The sequence below is a fragment of the Lissotriton helveticus genome, chromosome 7, assembly GCF_964261635.1.
Source record: "Lissotriton helveticus chromosome 7, aLisHel1.1, whole genome shotgun sequence".
NCBI lineage: Eukaryota > Metazoa > Chordata > Amphibia > Caudata > Salamandridae > Lissotriton > Lissotriton helveticus.
In genome coordinates this window covers 632,295,853-632,314,690 of record NC_136068.1, presented here as the reverse complement: position 1 = coordinate 632,314,690, position 18,838 = coordinate 632,295,853, and the positions used below count along the sequence as shown (strand labels likewise).

The following is an 18,838-nucleotide window of genomic DNA, read 5'->3' as shown; positions in this document are numbered from 1 at the left end:
TTAGTGCAAAAGTAGATGAACAGAATGCATGTCCTTGAGCCTTACTACTAGATCAATTGTGATTTAAGGGATCATGCTTAGCTTTGGAGGCCCAACACAGGATCTTAACTCATTTTTTGAGTGGCATGGTCTTTTACCTTTCTACCAGTGGTTGGCACCTATCTAAGTCTACCTACCATAGTCCGCATGTTGCAATCTTTTTACAGGCCATCACATCAAAGCCTTACCATAGATCTTAAACTTCTACTTCCATTGTTTTGTGTGTCCGGTAGGAGTACTGATATCTGACTGACTGCATGTGCATGAGTATACGAGCAGATCATTACAGTACATTTGAGTCCATATTGAGATGTTCGATAAGTTGACTTGGAGAGGAAGACCATAGCACTGGCGGGCACAGGCATTTGCTTGCCAAGCCTCGCATGGGTTTAAGGGACTTGTTATCTCTATTTGGAGGCCCCCTCTTAGTCCAGGGACCCCAGCCTGACTGCAAGGACCAGGCCAGAGGTGACCGAAAAGTTGAATGGACGCACATTAGTTCTCATTGAGGCACTGTGAGCAGATTTCCTGAGGCTCACTTTCTTGTAGATCCCATCATCAACAAGAGGGAAAGAAGTTGGTCAAACCGAGAACCACAGTTCCTTGTTAGGCAGTAACCAGGCTGCCAGACACCAGTGAGATGTACGGATATAGGTATAATCTGCAGGGTTTAATGTCAGCCGAGATCTGAAGAATGAAATTACAGGACTAATTGAAGGTGAAACCAAGGTCGTGAAGACATGGTATGAGAGGAGGGGAGAATAATTGAGGGAGAGTAGGTGAGAAGAAATGGGTAGAGAAGAACATGATTTTAGTTTTACAAGGGTAGGTTTTAGATAACCCTGGGCGTAGTTTGCGGAGTTTTGCTACACGGAACACCGCAAAGTTACAAAAAAACTCTGCGAAGTTCCACGAGTAGTGGAGTGCAGTGCGAACTGCAGTGTGTGCTGGTATTCCTGCCGCTTGGGTAGAAATTCTACCCGAGAGGCAGCTCGCGCTCGCGAACTTACCTTTACCGCGAGGTCTGCGGAGTGCAGAGTACAGAAAACTCTGCAAACTCCGTGAACGGTGCGAAGTTCACCGCCCAGGCCTAGTTTTAGAAAATGAGTCTCCACCGAGCCGCTGAGAGCAGAGTGGCAGGAAGAAACTCATTTCTGAAGAGGAATAAATTGAGAAGAATATTTTGGAGTTGTCTGCATAAAAATGGGACTGAAAACCTTAAGCCAGGATGATGGAAGACAGAGGAATTGTATGGAGAGAAAAAAGAAGTCGACACAGAACAGAAGGTGAACAACACAGTTCTCTTCCAGGAGACAGAGAAGGAGTGTTGAGAAATGTAAGAGGGAAACCAGGGCAAAATGGAACTAGAGATACCTAACAAATGGCGCGAATACAGAAGAACAGATTGATCCACTCTGTTAAATGCAGCTGGAAGATCAAAAAGAACTTAAATTGAGGGCTGATTTTTGTGACTGAAGTGGAGAAGAAAGTTGAAGATGACAAGATGCGCTGTTTCAGTACTTGGACAGAAACCAGATTGAACCAGAGAAAGTTGGTTATGTGCTTGACGAAAATCAGAGAGCCCAGAAAGAGACACATATGAAGGATTTGAGAGAAGAAAGGAGGTAAAGAAACAAGTCTAAAGGAGGCATGGTCATTAGGGACTGATCAATTTTCTAGAAAGAGCACAATAGTTGCGAGTTTGAAAGAAGATGAGGCAATAGCAGTACCCGACAACAAGGTGGGGTCAAAAAAGAAGACAAGGCATACAACATGTGAGGAGAAAAGAGGTTTGGCCAGTGAAGAGGGAATAGTGTCTCTGCTTATTTTCCCTGCTGTGAGAGTGGCTGTAAATTCTAATATTTTCTGAGTATGGCACACACAGCCATATCACGAGCCAATTTACTTGAGGAGATACATGATGGAAGGTTGTCCGCGCTCAGCACCAGAATGTAGTTTATAATAGCCATACCCGGTCTCTGCAGCTTATGTGCAACGTGCAGACTAGGCAGCATGCCACTCTTGTGCAGGTTTGTACCAGCCAGACCAACCCACATAGGGTTCATGGTGCATCAGCGGGTAACAATGAGTTAAGCACATATCCATACCACTAAAATACAACTGCTTAAAACAGTCCATTGAAACTGACCTAAAGGAACTGGACAATGATTTCATTTCATAAAACCCAGCAGATATAATGGGACAGATCTGAACCTAACCAGAAGGTAAAATCCCAAAATTATGAAGACACCCCTGCTCTTGTAGGCTCCCCTTTCCGCAATAAGATAGCACGGGTGCCATAGCTTGCTCTTTCCTAGACTAATGTATTCTCTTAAATCACTTTGCTGCCCGGAACTCCATTCACAAGAGTTTCTAGCAGTGCTTAATTTGAGCCAGTGCTTAGCACAGCACCTAATCCTCAGCACCGGCCCTTATAGCACCAGTTAAGGACACACTCCTTTGGAAGGCACGTGATTTTCCCTAGAATCACAGAATGTTGAGCCACGCCGAGACTTGAACCCGGTTCCCCAACTCCGAAATCGGCAGCTCTAGCCATTAGGCCGAGTCCTCTCTAGAATAATAAGTGCCGGGGGCTCTAGTCAGAAGACAGTTTGCACCAGCACATTACTCCTGTTAGCGCTGCTTCCTGAGGAGAGCACTTTTTATTTTACAAATTGACCACTGGTTTCTAGAAGGACCTTTTCCATGAAACTGCAGCCCGGTCCTGCATCTCTGTGACGGCAGCCAGCAGCATACGAACAGTACAATAGAAATGCTTATCCACGTGACTGGAAGCGCAAACATCCTTGTGTTTTATGTGAAAAGGAGGAGGAAACACGCTTCGCAAACACAGAAATTGTTTCTGGCAGTACCCAAAATACAATTAACCAAGTCCAGAAAAACAACCACCATTGTTATGCTCCATTGTCACCGAAGGACAAATCATTATATTGGATGCACCATTAATACATTTCAGCATGTTGGTAGATAATCGAACATACTTGCCAAAAAGGATATGTATGAGCAACATTTTCATTGAAAACACGTTTAAGGTACAGCATTTTAGTACTGTAAACATTTCTAAATGAAAGAAAAGTATATCCTTAAGACAGGCGAGTGCTGGGTATGCTGTCAAATTTGCCAGTTTTTAAAGTAGACATGCACTTATAAGAACTCCAAGTTATCGACTACTAACATATTGCCAATGTAAGCAGAGTTAACCCTTTAACTTCTGAGGCTTTTTACCCCCAGTGCTGATGTTTTTTTTGGCTATTTGCGGTGTTTCGCGCTTAGGACCCCATAACTTTTTATCATCATAAGGTATCCACGAAAAATTTGTTCTGTTTTTTTCCCAGCATCATGGCGATTCGAACAGTACCCAGAGTTTTCTGAATTTCCCTAGAAGGGAAATTCCAAAATATAGTTACAGTTAGAGTTTTTGGGGAGAAACAGAATTTTTCCGACTTTTTGTACTTACTGCCTACTTGCAGTATGTGGTGGAGAGCGATGTGAAACCCACGGGTGAGCCCGAAAAGCTATAGATTTCTGAAAAGTAGACAAAATTCTTAATTCAGCAAGGGATCATTTTTGAGATACCTCAAGGTTTTCCAAAAGAAACTCACTGTTGGAAAAAGATAATATTAAAAATGAGTAAAAAAAATGTCAATTTGGTACGTTTTCATCTGTACGTTCTTGTCACAATGGCAGATTTACAAAAGCAATATACCACTAAGTCCGCTAGAGTCTTTTGGTTGTGGAAATATACAAGGTTTGCACGTTGTCCAAGAACCCAAGGTACCCAGAGCAAACAACTGAGCTGCATGTGTACAGAGTATAAAGCAATTCATAAGTAAAATGTAAAGAATGACAAATGGTAATGAAGGAAACCTATGTATTTCTGAAATGTACACCAGATGCTGCATCTATCCCGGCATGTGATTCTGCGGGCATTTTCCAAAATGTCTTCTTTTTTACACTCTGGCTTACATTTGGAAAGCACAAACTTTGACAAAAAACACACATTTGCCTCACATTCATGTGAGGAAAACCTCTGGAATCTGTGGAGAGCCACATATTTCCTACCACCCAGCATTCACCCAAGACTCCTGATACAAATGGTACCTCACTTGTGTGAGTGACCTAGTACCTGCAACAGGCAGAGCCCCAAAATGCAACATGGACACATCACATTTTTCTACTGAAAACTGACCGTTTTTTTGCACTGTGGGTGGCTGTGGATTTTGCTCAGTTAGGACGAGAGAAAACTAGCAAATCTGCACATTTTTTTGAATTAGATGCCTGGGAAATCCAGGGTGGGGTGACTTGTGTGCCTCTCACCAAGATTTAGTACCCAAAAACCCTTGCAAACCTCAAAGCTTGACAAAAAAATACACATTTCCCTAACATTTCTGTGAGGAAAATGACTGGAATCTGTGGAGAACCACAAATTCCTCACCACCCAGCATTCCTTCAAGTCTTCCGATAAAAGCAGTACCTCATTTGTGTGGATACCTAGATAGGTCCTAGATAGGGCACATGATAGGTAAGGGCCAGTGGTGGCTGGTGACATTTCAAAGTGGTAGGGCATAATAGTTGGGGATGAATTTCACATAGTGAGCGAGTACAGCTGGCTTAAGGGCGTTCAGTCAATACATCATTCACCTAATCAGCCTCAGTCATTCATCCATGTTTCCATCATCCACTGCATTTATTTGTTCATGCATACATACATACGTACATCTAGAGACTCTCCCATTCACTCATCCACCCACCCATCCCCCGCCAAGCACCCTGCCCGCAGACACTGAGGGCACTCAAGCCTTGGGTTAAGAAATGATTCTAGAAATGGGAACACAAAACACAGGGGGATAGAAAGCAGTTCAACAATGCACTTAAAAGTGTCCCTTCCTCAGAGAGGAGCCTGATCCCAACTTGTAATGCAAACTTCATGTGTCAAGTTCATCAAAATGCCTGTAATGACTCTTGAAACCCATTTGAACAGCTTTATTTTTTACAGTCTGGCTTCTGACATTAGCCACCCCTCGTTGACTTGTTACTCCGTTCCCTCTGCAAGGGTAATGTACGGAGTGAGCAGCCAGGGGTCCAGTTCTAGTAAAGGACGTATGTCTGAAATTAGGCACTGGGCACCTCACACAGGGGCGCAACGCCCCTCCAGCACCTGAAGAGGAACCACCTCTCTCTGGACAGCCAATTTATAGGCCTGACAGGTGGCCCGGAAAGAAAGAAAATGAATGCTTGCAGCAAATGATGGAGTGATTTCAGTCTGTCTGTCTTGTAGGAAGCATGCCTTTTGGGGCTTTAGAGAAGGTTGTTGTCATGGCCATTGTGGAGTGGAACTCTTAAGGGAGATGGTGTCTGCGGGCAATGAAGCCAAGATCAGAGGAGAATCGGTGGGGTTGCTGGGACTGAGCCACCTGCACTCCGCATAATTTTGACCTTGTGCCGCTCTCTTCTACAGTGACTGCAGCCGGTGCCAGTGTCTGTCCCGAGCAGCAACACATGGAATACAGCACACCTGCTGCATACCTATTATGCTGAAATCAGAGCTGTGCAGTCAAACTCTTCCACAGCTCACACCCCAGTTCCCATTATCCAATAAGGTGGGCTAAAAGTAGCGCGAAGGCAAGGGAGTGCTCCAATTGTTGCCACCCACTACTCTGTCTTTAGATAGGCCAGCACTGCCCTTTGTCATTCATTTCAGTATCGCGCTGCTAAAACCACCTGGAACCCAGCATAAGCGCCCTATTTTAAACCGACCGTTTGGCGCTTTCTCTGGCCACTCCCTTCAGGCTGACATCACTCTTCTCGCATGTGCTTCGAGGGCGAGCAATAGTCCTCGCCCGGGCCCGCAAACTCGCAGGAGGTCTCTGACCTCATCCCTTCCAAAACAAAAAAACTGAATTTGTAATCACACGCTGCAGTGAGCACTTCATTTGAAGCTGCTGCATGGAGTACAGTCTCTCTCTTTTATCTCCTCTCGTCGCTCCCGATGCTAGTCCCGAAGCTAGTAGGGGGGTGTTATGTTTGTACTTCCTTGTTTATATTCAATGTATGACTTGCAAATGGAATTAGAATGTTTTACTGTGTATTCTGATTCTGTCCTGCTTCAGTCAGTACTTCTACTGCTGCTGAGGAGTACGGATCTGTGTCCTGTATCTGAGATTAAACAAGCTTATTCTTACTACAATCGTTTTCTTGGAATTCCTATACAACAGGGGGCAACGCCCCTTTCGCCCCTTAACACCAGCCACCCCTGGTAAGGGCCCAAAACACAACATGGACATGTCACATTTTACAACTGAAAACTGATCCTTCTTTTGCACTGTGGTAGATGTGGATTTTGGCCCATAACTCAGCCGACACCTAGGGAAACCTAAGAAACCTGCACATTTTTTTAAACTAGGCACCAGAGTAGTTTTGGGTGTGGTGATTTTCATGACTCGCACCAGGGTTTCTTACCCAGAATGCCTTGCAAGCTTCAATCTTTGACTAAAAGAACACACTTTACTTTCATATCTGTGCTGAAATGTTCCGAAATCTGTGCAGATACACACATTTGGTACCACCCAGAGATCGCACATCTCCAAATAATACTAATATGGCACTTGTGTGGGTGGGCCAAGAGATGGAGATACAAAAGGCCCAAAAAAGTGCCACGGGGAGAAATCAGCGATGGGGGTAGTTGTGGTATTTGGGACCATGCTCAGGTGTCACCCATGGAAACCCACCAATCCCAGACATTTTTTAATACTAGACACACTGGGGATTCCAGGGTGGTGTATCTTGCATGGATCCCACACGGTTTTCTGTCCTATAATGCCCTGCAAATGTCAAACTTTGCATAAATTCATACATATTTCTTGCACTTCTGTGACGTAAACTTCCAGAATGTACAGCAATCCATAAATGTCCTACTACCCAGTGAGACACCACTTGTCCCGATAAATTACTGCCCCACTTGTGTGGCTGGGCCTAGTGCCCGTGACAGGAATGGATCAAAGAAAGATCAATGGGTATTCCCTGTGAGGTCTAACATTGACCCTGCTTTGATTCATTCTTGTTGCGTTCAGCACATTTGTCAGCAATTTGACTTTTTTTGCAGCGCGGCTCCAGAAATTCTTCATAAACCATCACCTCAGCCCAAGGAGCTATTCAAGAATTTCTCACCAGTGGGCCCATAACACTACAATTCATTTATTCACACATCTACTCTGCTCTGAGGATTCAGTGAAGACCAAAAGGAGAGCCGCGGGGCTATAGCTTAAGATTTTATACATCATTTACATCTGCAGTTTTAATTCGAATACCATGGTTTTTCTCTAAAAGAAAGACTTAAAACACCCCACCATTTATTTTCGATGGATCAGCTAGTAAAAGTTAACTAAAGGACAACAAGACCTTCTTAATTCTCCATTTATTTAATTTTTATTTAGAGATTTAATCTCCTAGCATGATCTCTACGTTTTAATTGAAAGAAAAATTCAGTTATGCATTAATAATCCTATAAGAAAAATTAAATTTAAAACATTCATTTATTAGCATGACAGTTCAGGAAAATAATTCAATACATTTTACCAAGATGTAGAGAGGCAGACATCAGCATAGAACAGAATAGTTCCCAAAGAAACACCTCTCTATCTCTCTCGATGTTCCCCTCTCCTAGGACTTCGCACCCATTCAAAAGTTAAAGTTCATAAAAATGTCAAAGTCCCTGCGCCATGGGGGCTTGGCTTGCGCGCCGCTACTAGATGGCGGTCGGCGCTTGAGCTCCGGGGCAACAGCGGCTGTCGGGACGATTTTGGGATCCCTATCGGCGTCGCTCTTATTCCCGAACACGGCAATTTATATCGGAATGTGCCGGGAACGTGTGGAAGTGCGCTGCTGTCGCTGAAGACGGCAAGAACCTTACTTTCCACCGTTTTGAAGCTCCGTTCACTGGATTTCACGAGCGGCCGCCATTTTGTTTCCTGTGGCGGCGTCGCTCGCGCTTTCTACCTCAGGCGCAGTGGCAAAATTCTGGGAGCTGCGTTTCTGCTGACATGAGGTGACATTTACCAATATTTTCACCATTCTTGCTTTCAACTTTGCGTTTCCACCGCTCGCAGTCAGTTCCATGACTCTTTCTGCTCGGTGTGACCTCATGTATAACATCAGTGGCCTCCCTCTGATATTTTGCTTATGTTTTTTGGCCAATTTGGAATGATGTTCTGTTTAACCTGAGGGCGAGGTTGCTGGATATCTGGAAATTCAGTTTTTCTGAGTACCTGAGGAATCTTTTATGGCGTGTTTTCTCCTCATTTGATATTTACTGCCATTGTGTGTTCTAATACTACGGCCATTGGTCATCATTTGTTGCTTACTCAGCTACTGTTACCAGGGAGTCCTTGTGAATTACCATTTTTGTCATTTTTCTTACACCTGCTTTGTTCTATCTCTCTCCGCATAATTGTTCAGGTGCATTTTTGATATTTTCAACGTGGGCTGCTCTTATGGCGGACAACATGGGTCCTCCTTCTACTACCAAAGAGTCTAAAGGGGCTATAAAGAGGTCCAAACAACACTCTCCTACTCCAGAATCTTCTCAGAAATATACTACTACCACTTTAGATACTATTTTGTCGCGTCTCAATGCGGTTCATGATATCGCACAATCTACTAAGACTAATACTGACCTGTTACAAGTTGAGGTGGCGGCTATCAGGAATGATTTAAGGCATTATCTGTTAGGGTCACTGCTGCGGAATCTCATATTAGTGCTGTGGAAGATGCTGCCCACCAACATTCACGGTCTCTTAAGCAGATGGATCGCTCAATGGCTGCTTTGCAGAGAGACCTTACGGAGCAGGAGGATCGTAACCGGAGAAGTAATTTACGAATTTTTGGTCTACCTGAAGACGCGGAGAAGTCAGCCTCCTCGATGATTGACTTTATCTCCCAATGGCTTCCTTCTACCTTACAGATTTCATTCGTGAGAGACTTTGAGATAGAGAGGGCTCATCATGTTCCTTCCTTTAGGTCTAAATCCTCGACAAGGCCAAGAGCGGTAATTTTCAAACCACTGCGTCACCAACATTCAGCACATTTTGGCTCATATGAGGAAGGCCAAATCAGTGACTTGGGAGGGCCATCGTATTGCTATTTCACAAGATTTTGCCAGAGACACTGTGATTTGTAGAAAGGGGTTCCTTAACCTGCGGAGACGTATTTTGGACATGAACATCCCTTTTTCCTTTGCTGGTCCTTCCAAATTTCGTATCACATTCAAGGGTCGCTCTAGAATTTTTGATGAACCTTCTGATCTTTCCTCTTTTCTTGATAATCAATCTGAATCACAGATGGATTCTTCTCCTGCTCATGTTCCTTCTGGATCTTGATTTTCTTTGTGTTTTTTCTGTAAAATCTTGCATTTTTCCGTCTGACATGTGTCACTGTTTTAGTGTTACATGTTAACTATGTTTCTTTTTTTTTCAGGCGTCTTGTTTTTTCATATTTTAGGTGTCATGGTTACCTGTAGTTGTTGAGTAGTTTGTTGATCTCTTTGTATTCCTTGTCCGTTTTGGTTTTCCTCTTCCTCTTTATAATGCTGCATCTGCTTTGGTTGCTCTTTCTATACCTTCAAATATGTTCATTTTCCAATGGTCCTCTTATTCCCTGATCGTTCATTATCATTTTCTTTGATATCTGCTTCATGCGTTGTTCTCATGTCTCATTATATTCTCTTTAGATTTTAATTGGCTCTTTTGGCCTTTTCGTTTTTTCCTCGCGTAGTGTTATCCCGTGTAGTGTTATGTTGTTAATTATCCTTCCCCATATTGACTCTTATTCTTGTCTTTCTCTTTGACTATTTTTTCTGTTTGAAGTCATGTCTTCTTGTTCCGTTTACATGGCTTTAACGTTGGTCTTTTGTCCATTGATATGCTTAAGATGTTTCATATCATTCTCTGTTCATTTAGTTTCCTTCATATTACAAATATCTAAGTTGTCTTTTTATAACCATAGATAGTATATTTATCTATTTCTTATGCTAGCATAATTTATTTTTCTTCCTTCTGATGCATTGATTATTGTACTGTTTCTACTTATGTACTATTTATACAGTTATAGGTTTTGTCATTAGTACTGTATCATACTTACAATTATTCTAGTTATTAAGCGCTTTTGATCGTTGTACTTATTGACTTCATTTCATACATTTTTTATTGCTGCTTACAATCATACTCATATGTTCCTTATGTTTCCCATGAATTATAATATGTTCTGCAGTATATTTCAATTGGGTCCGGGTTCCATCTATCTTTATCACTATATTGGCTGGTATGGGGTCTATAGCTACCTCTTTTGTTCTTTCCTGACGGTCTCCTGTTTCCCTCTCCATGTCCCCCCTGGTATGAATATGGTCTTTTCTGGACCTCCCCTGGTGGGCTTCTCTTTCTCTCTTCTACCTTTCTTCTCTTTCCTTTTCTTTTTTTCCTCTCTTCTTGCTCTTTTTCCATGGATCTTTTGTGGGTGCTTCCTGTTTGTGACGTTTTTAACGGGTCTCTGGTTGTCTGCTTTTGCTCCTGTATGTTCTCCTCTTTTGTTATCCATGCGGTATGGATTTTTTATTTTTGCAAGACTATGCCTGGCTTGAATGTCTTGTCCCTTAATGTCAGAGGACTAAATCATCCGGTGAAAAGGTCTAAAATTTTAGATTATTGTACATCTTTATCCCCTGACTTGGTTCTCCTACAGGAAACAAAAGTTTCCTCTAAAGAGGCTCTATGCCTACGGAAAGACTGGGTATCTAATGTTGTGTGCTCTGATGCCCTGGGCAAAAAGAATGGGATAATTACATTAATTTCTAAGAAGTCTGGTTTATCTGTGGTCTCTGCGGAACATGACTCGGAGGGTCGTTGGGTGTTGGCCAGATTCTCTAATGGTATTCAGGACTTATATGTTATGAATATTTATGCTCCAAATACTGACGATCCATCATTTTGGCGGATGATCAATAAAAAATTAGCTGATACTCCACATCATGGGAGTTTAATTGTTGGTGGAGATTTCAACCTACCAATGGACCCCCTGTTGGATAGGCAGTCTGCTTTTTCTCATTGTCCGCCTAGAGCACATACACAAATGACGAATATGTGTTCCTTTGCTCACCTTCAGAATGTTTGGCGTCTTCATAATCCTACAGGTAGTGATTTTTCTTTCTTTTCCTCTCCACACTCCAGTTTTTCTCGTATTGATTATCTTCTTGTTCATTCCTGCCTTGTTTAATCTTCATCTTCTTCGTACATTCATCCTATCCTTGTTTCTGATCATGCGGCTGTTTCCTTTACCCTCTTGGCTTTTACTTCTCCTAAACAACCTCGTTCGTGGAGATTAAATACGGAGATTCTCCATGAGGATTCTCAGGTCTCAGCCCTCTCTGCGGAAATTGAAACTTTTTTTGCAGAGAATGATGGCTCGGTTACTTCTCCAATAGTTTTGTGGGATGCTTTTAAATGCACCTTTCGAGGTCATGTTATCAAATGTATGGCACAGAGGAATGCGGCTATTAAAAAGGAACTTACTAATCTCGCAAACCAGATAAAACAGCAAGAACGCCTTTATCGTAGCTCCCAGGATAAACACATTTTAACTTCTATTAAAAATCTGAAATACTCTTATTATACTATTGTTACTAAAAGAGCTCATATAGGAGTGCAGGCCCAGAAATCCAAACGCTTGCTCTTGAAGAATCGTGCGGGTAAACTTTTAGCAGCAACATTGAAATTTCAGGATCATACTTTCAAATCATCTCAAATTTCTTCTATTACAGATAGTCTTGGAATCAAAAAATTCCAGTCCAAGGAGATTCTTGGTATCTTTCGTGATTTTTATAGTAAGCTCTATACTCTCACGAAACAAGCCTCTCTTGAACTCTGTCAAGATTTCCTGAAAACCATCCCTATTCATACTGTCTCAACAGAGGATGGCCAGAAATTGGGTGCCCCTATTACACCTGAGGAGATTATAAAAGCATTCAAGGATACACGTTCTGGGAAGGCCCCTGGTCCCGACGGCTTCCAGATTCTGTTTTATAAAACTTTTCTTCCTCTCGATCTGTTTTCGAGGCATTTATCCAAACAGGCTCGGTCTCTGGTTCGGCTGCTGAAGCCACTATTGTGGTGATTACGAAAGAAGGTAAGGATCACTCAGACCCTAAAAATGTTCGCCCTATTTCTCTTCTTAATATGGAAGCCAAGATCTTTGCCAAGATCTTGGCAAGACGATTAGAATCCTATATTCCCACGCTTGTACATCCTTTTCAGACGGGTTTTGTTAAAGGTAGACTGGCTAGAGATAATATTCGTACCTTTTGCCATGTTCTAGGAGCAGCGAAGCGATCTACTTTTCCGGCTGCTGCTGTGGCCCTTGATGCAGAGAAGGCCTTTGATAAGGTTTCTTGGCCATTTCTACGAGCGATCTTATGTGCACATAATCTCGGAGAATCTTTAATTAATATGGTTATGTCATTATATGCCCAACCTAGAGCAAATATTAGGGTTAATGGGGCGACGTCTTCATCTTTTAGTTTGTGTCAAGGTACTAGGGAGGGTTGTCCTTTATCCCCCTATTGTTTTTATTATCCATTGACCCGCTTCTTCGATTAATTGATCGTCATCCTAATATTAAAGGTTTTATTTTTGGTTCTCATTGTATTAAGACGGCCGCTTATGCGGATGATGTCCTTATTTTCTCAGATGATATTGGTTTGGCCATTCCTGCTATTTCCGACACCATTTCTCTTTTTTCTGAAGTATCTGGTTATACTCTTAATAGGGAAAAGACGGAGATGTTTCCCTTAAATGCGTATTGCTTTCCTGTACATATGGGATCTGCAGGTTTTAAATGGCAATCTAAACAACTTAAATATTTAGGGATCTGGTTCTGCAGTACTCTTTATGATACTGTCTCGTATAATGAAGCACAAACTTTAGCTAAAGTACGACATCTTCTAGATACCTGGTCTCCTAAATATATCTCGCGGTGGGGCCGTCTCCAAACTTTGAAGATGATGATCACACCTATTGTTAATTTTGTGTCCTCTATGCTCCCTGTTAAGTTGTCTTCTTCTTTTTTCCACGAGTTAGACATCCTTACTTCTAAATTTCTTTGGAATGACAAGAGAGCTAGGATTGCATATACATTTTTACGAAAGCCTTATGTCATGGGTGGATGTAGTTTTCCTCATTGGGAAAATTATCAAACAGCTTTTTTGGCTTCTCAAGGGGTTCTTTGGTTTTCTTCTTGCTCTGACCATGTTCCCTCTTGGTTGCGTATTGAACAGGAGCTTTCTTCTCCTTTGCCGATGTCGTCCTTCTTAACTGCCTCCTCTCTCTCTATACCGTTTTCTCGTACGATTATTATAGATACGATCTCAGCAGTTAGGGTAATTGACAGGAAGGTCTCTGTCCCAATTCATAAGTCACGGTGGTCCTCTCTTTGGAGCAATCCTAAGATTAAAATTGTTATTGATCCTACACTGATGCATTATTGGGCTACCAAAGGGATTACCCTTGTACGTCATCTCTATGACTCAAATAATAATCCATTACCTTACTCTTCCTTGGCCCAACAATTTGCCCTCACTAATATGGATTTTTACACGTTTTTGAAAAATAAAGTTGCTGTAGCCAAATTGCAGTTACACCCAACTTCTCCTACTATTACATTATTGCAATTGTGGCTTAAATCTGGCCATGTGGCTTTAAAGATTTATAAATTCTTGTCCTCTACTACCTCTAACGGTTTGCAGCCATTATCCCGCATTTTTCATTCCGCATACCTTTAGTCCGCATACCATTAGTACGAAAGTACCATCAGTCCGCAAAATTTTAAAACGCATGCCATTATATCTTACATGGTTTTATCACGCATGCTTTTACAACGAAATTCGTTGTAAAAGCATGAATGGTAAAAGCATATGTTTTTAATTTTTAAGTGTAAGGTAAGTATATGGTTTTAGTTTGGGGGTGTTGGGGTATATGTTTAGGGGTTCAAGAGTATTTTAAGGGTGAGTTTGGGGGTGTTGGGGTATATGTTTTAAGGGTGTGTTTGGGTTATTGTGTATAGGGGTATTTTAATGGTTCTGGGCTAGGTTTGGGTTTTGGGGTACAGGGGTATTTTTAGGGTTTAGGGTTAGGTTTGGGTTTTGAGGTACAGGGGTATTTTTAGGGTTCTGGGATAGGTTTGGGTTTTGGGGTACAGGGGTATTTTAGGGTTCAGGGGTAGGTTTGGGTTTTGGGGTACAGGGGTATTTTTAGGGTTCAGGGATAGGTTTGTGTTTTGGGGTACAGGGGTATTTTTAGGGTTCAGGGAAAGGTTTGGGTTTTGGGGTACAGGGGTATTTTAGGGTTTTGGGGTACAGGGTTATTTTAGGGTTCAGGGGTAGGTTTGGGTTTTGGGGTAAAGGGGTATTTTTAGGGTTCAGGGGTAAGTTTGGGTTTTGGGGTACAGGGGTATTTTTAGGGTCAGGATGGGTTATTGTTTAAGGGTGCTGGTGTATTATAAGGAGTAAGGGTGGGTTATGATTTTGGGGTGCAGGGGTATTTTAAGGGATAAGGTATATTTTTTTGGGGGTCTATAGGATAATTTAAATTGAAAAAAAAAAAAATATATATATATATATAAACATTAAATAGTTATTTAGATAAAAATATAATTTTATATTTAAATGAGGAAAAAGTTTATTTTAAAAAATTGATTTAAAAAAAAAATATATATATATATATATATATATATATATATATATATATATATATATATAAATAAACTATTTTTACAAAGTATTTGCCTTTACCACGCATGCTTTTGCGTTGTGATGGCATGCGTGATAAAGGCATATGTGGAGTAAATGTTTGCGGGATAATGGTATTGCGATTTTTTGGTTTTGCGGGATGAAAAATGCGGGATAATGGTATGCGGGATTTTATCCCGCAGGATAACATCATATATTCACCTCTAACATCAATACTGTTTCCCAACTAAATGGTGTCGACATTTTGATTCAAACATGATTGACCACATTTCTTCTGATGTTTGGCAGATGATTGGGAAGCTTTCCCTTTGTAATAAGATAGCCCCTTCGCTAATTCAGTCTAAATTCTTTCCTATAAATCTTTTACATTGGACCCCAGTACGTCTACATTCTCTACAACTGAAAGATGATGACCTTTGTTGGAGTTGTGGCTTGGCGCCCGGTGACTACCAGCATATGTTTTTTGATTGCTCCCTTCTTTATTCTTTCTGGGATCTAATACATAAACATCTTATGTTAATTTTTCATATCCAATTCCAACTCTCTTTTCCCATGATTATGCTAGGTCCTTTAGCGTCCCGAGTTCCCCTACCTTTAGATCCCTTGGACTTACAACTAATGGATCTTTTATTGACAGTGGCGGTTAAAGTAGTTCTCATGGAATGGAAGTCATTTTCTTCTGTATCATATCATACTTGGTGGGCTTGGGTCTCCTTTTTGAGGAGCGCTCATACTTCAGTGGATGTGGCACATCTTTCCCCCTCAATTTCTAATGGTGTTTGGAGAGCGTTGGATGCCTATATGGATTTGGCGTCGAAAGGTTTGGTCAATAAATTTCCCTTTACGTAATCTCGTGGTGTCTTGTATATTTGTTTTGTCTGGATAGCCCTTCAGTAGATCCTTTCTTTTCTGTTTCTTTCTTTTTCTTTCTTTTTCTATTTTTCTTTCTTTCTCTTATCCTTTCTTCCTTTCTTCTTCACTTTCTGTCTATCCTGGTTTTCTCTTCTTACCTTTTGTCATCTCTAGGTGATACTTTTATTCTCTAACAGGTTTTATTTCTATAATGAATTGGCGCACTTTATAATGCTTGTATTTATCATACTGGATATATTGTGTGCGATCTCTCGTATCGGTACAGTTTCTTCTTTTTAATTCTCTTCATTTGTATCACTCTGTATGCATTTTAACTATTTATGTGCTCTTCTCAAACTAATAAATTTTATTGAACTAAAAAAAAGTCCCTGCGCCATAGGAAAATTGCGCAGGCTGACAGTATCTCGGGGTGCAAAGATTAAGTTGAAATGCAAGCTTTTTTCATTGTCCCAAATGTCTCTTTTATACCCTTTTTCACTAACTTATCTATCTAAATTTGTAACTCTTATGTCCTAGAGTGTCCGTGATTGGTCAATTTAGAGGTGGATGAGCATCACCTTATCGCCTTACTGTTCAATTTATGTTGAGTCATCATTATAATTGAAAAAAAATAGTGGTGCCATTGTTCATGTTCAACTTCCTTCGAAGTGTCCTTTAAATTGTTATTCAATACCCCATTCCCACGGATCATCTGCTGACTTTCACAAAATTTGGCATCTGCTCCATGCGGCAGGCCATGCTGTCCTTGACCCATACTGCACAGGCACAGGCAGCTTGCGCTTCCAGTCGGCGCATGTGTTCTTGGACCGCCACTCGGAGTCACAGTCAGCTTCCATTTTCTTTTGGTCACATAGGCCTCAATTTAGGAACTATTATAGAAACAAACACAATTAAACGTAAATTTATTAAATAAAGCCCTTCTGTTTACCTCCCCCCTTCTAATAATATCCCAGTTAGTATTTACCTAGCTTTAAGCAACACATGCGTGAATATACTTGCCAATCTTCAGGATTTATGCCACAAATAAACAGACAAAAAGCACATTCATGCAATTTCTAATTAGATTACGAAAAATGCTTACCTTTTATGACGTGATACATGACAAATTAGTAAATTATGCTTGGCAATTTCATGCAAATGAATATCCCACGTGTATTTGTGTGTGTGCATTCTATTCTATGTTGGTTAATTTCAAAACCACACGTTTAGTACATATTACTGTTATTGAAAGTTATTTTCACAAGGGGTATACAACATTTTTTTGTTTCCAACTTGCTCCATCACTTTTTATTTACATACAAATATTCTAATACTGGCTTATCTATATAAACTCATCTACTTCAGTGCTACACGCTCTGACATTGACTTGACATGACCAGCATATAGAAAACCATAAGTTAATGAATGAATGATTTAATTAATACATCTCTCTCTGCCGCTGAATACTCAGATGTGGAGAACTATGAGCTGTCACACAAGAACAACTTGATTTAAAGAAAATACCTGTTGCCAATGTCCAATCATTATAACAGCTGCACAACTTGAGAGACAGCAAATAGCTATTGTTTAAAGCATCAAGAGACAATTGTATGATGTGTGCTACTGAAACAGGCCTAGCATGACCTTTGCCCTTTGTCCTCTCAGGTCCAGGTGCTCCTGTACTACCTGCAGAGTGAGCCCCTCACAGCCCCCCAGGAGCGAAGACGGACCCGCTCGGTATCTGCACAGAAATTCCAGCCTGAGGGGCACCCTGAGGTAGCGGCTGCCCCTGTGCATCCTCTGGAGTAAAGGAAGTGACATCATACATCACCACCACACAACCTTAGAGCCCATAGGCAGCCCACTGTGGTGTTCAGTGGTCGGGGTCCTATGCAGGGTTTGGCTGTAAACAAGCTTCCAGGACCTTTTACAAAATGGAAGAAGAATTGATAGAACTCGGTGGGGTATGGGAGGGAGGCAAAGGGACTTGTCTTTGCTCTCTAAAAGGGTCAGTGACTGAGACCGATTGTGAAGTATGGGATGGACAAGGGACTTGCTCTATTCGGACAGTGAGTTAGTGGCAGTGCCAGGGTTGGACCGAGCCCAGGATCAAGAGAATCTGAGATCACACAGTGAATCAGCGGCAGAGCTGAGGTCAGATGCAGGTGGCTGGGCTGTCTTGAGGTCACACAGAGAGTCAATGGTTGAGCCAAGACTAGACTGGGCATCAGGAGAATCTGTGAGAGTCCTGATGCCAGAGGCACTGATGCCGGAGGTCCCATGCAAAGTAAGTCCACACTGCTCTGGCATCACTTTGGTTGTTGTGGTCATTCCTTGGAAAACAGTCACTCTGTAAATATCACTACGAAATGTAAATAAAAAGTGTATTGTACCTTGTTTTCTTTTTTCCTATACGTTCTATTTTAAGACTAGTACGGGGAAATGCACCAGTAAAAAAGATGAGGGCAATGGAATGGAACTCTTTGTTTATAATGTCTGTATAGGGCGGGGTGACCATCACTGAATTTCCTTTCATGTGACCACCGTGCGAGGCATTGTGGGGTGAGCAAGGTGGTATAAACAATGGCCTTCCTGGGCCCAGAGAAAGCACTGCACCTGAGGAACATTGTATTTTTTCTTATTTTAGAATAAACTGCTGCCTTGGGAATTTGTTTCAGAAGTACAAAAAAAAGGAATAACGAGAAAGGTCTAAAAAGCATTGGCACGTTCTACTCTGCCTTCAGTGCATAAGCAAAGAGGTTCCTGCCAGGCATTCGTGGAAGTAAGGATGGTGACGGGCAAGCTGTTAGGGACATGGAGGTCAGAGCCTTTGAAGATCTGGTTGACCACCGGCTAAAGTTTAAATGAGCCCGTAGAGAGGAAACGCGTCAAGCTGGGCTGGGGGTTGAGAGTACAGAAAAAGAACAGTCATTCCCCCCGAAACAGACATGTCAGGATAAGGGTAATTGTGACTCCTTCTATTTTGGAACCACCCAACAGTTATTGTGATGATAAGTGTGTCATGTCATGAAAACCCAGATTTCATTTCATCCCTCTGCCAAAAAATAAATGCAGTGCTATTTTCCATCCTATGATCTTTACTTAATTCCTAAACACTGAATAGCTTTGTATGTAAGC

The 18,838-nt window shown here is 41.6% G+C and overlaps 1 protein-coding gene across 1 annotated transcript in view; it reads left to right on the top strand.

Annotated features, from left to right (window-relative positions):
• Positions 1 to 18,092, top strand: part of LOC144768868 (active breakpoint cluster region-related protein-like) — a 276,177-nt gene extending 258,085 nt beyond the window's left edge. Inside the window, exon 23 of the mRNA XM_078652876.1 lies at positions 17,366 to 18,092. Coding sequence (XP_078509002.1) covers positions 17,366 to 17,509 — 144 coding nt within the window. The 3' untranslated portion in view covers positions 17,510 to 18,092. The remainder of the gene's footprint in view (positions 1 to 17,365) is intronic.
• The last annotated feature ends 746 nt before the right edge of the window (positions 18,093 to 18,838 follow it).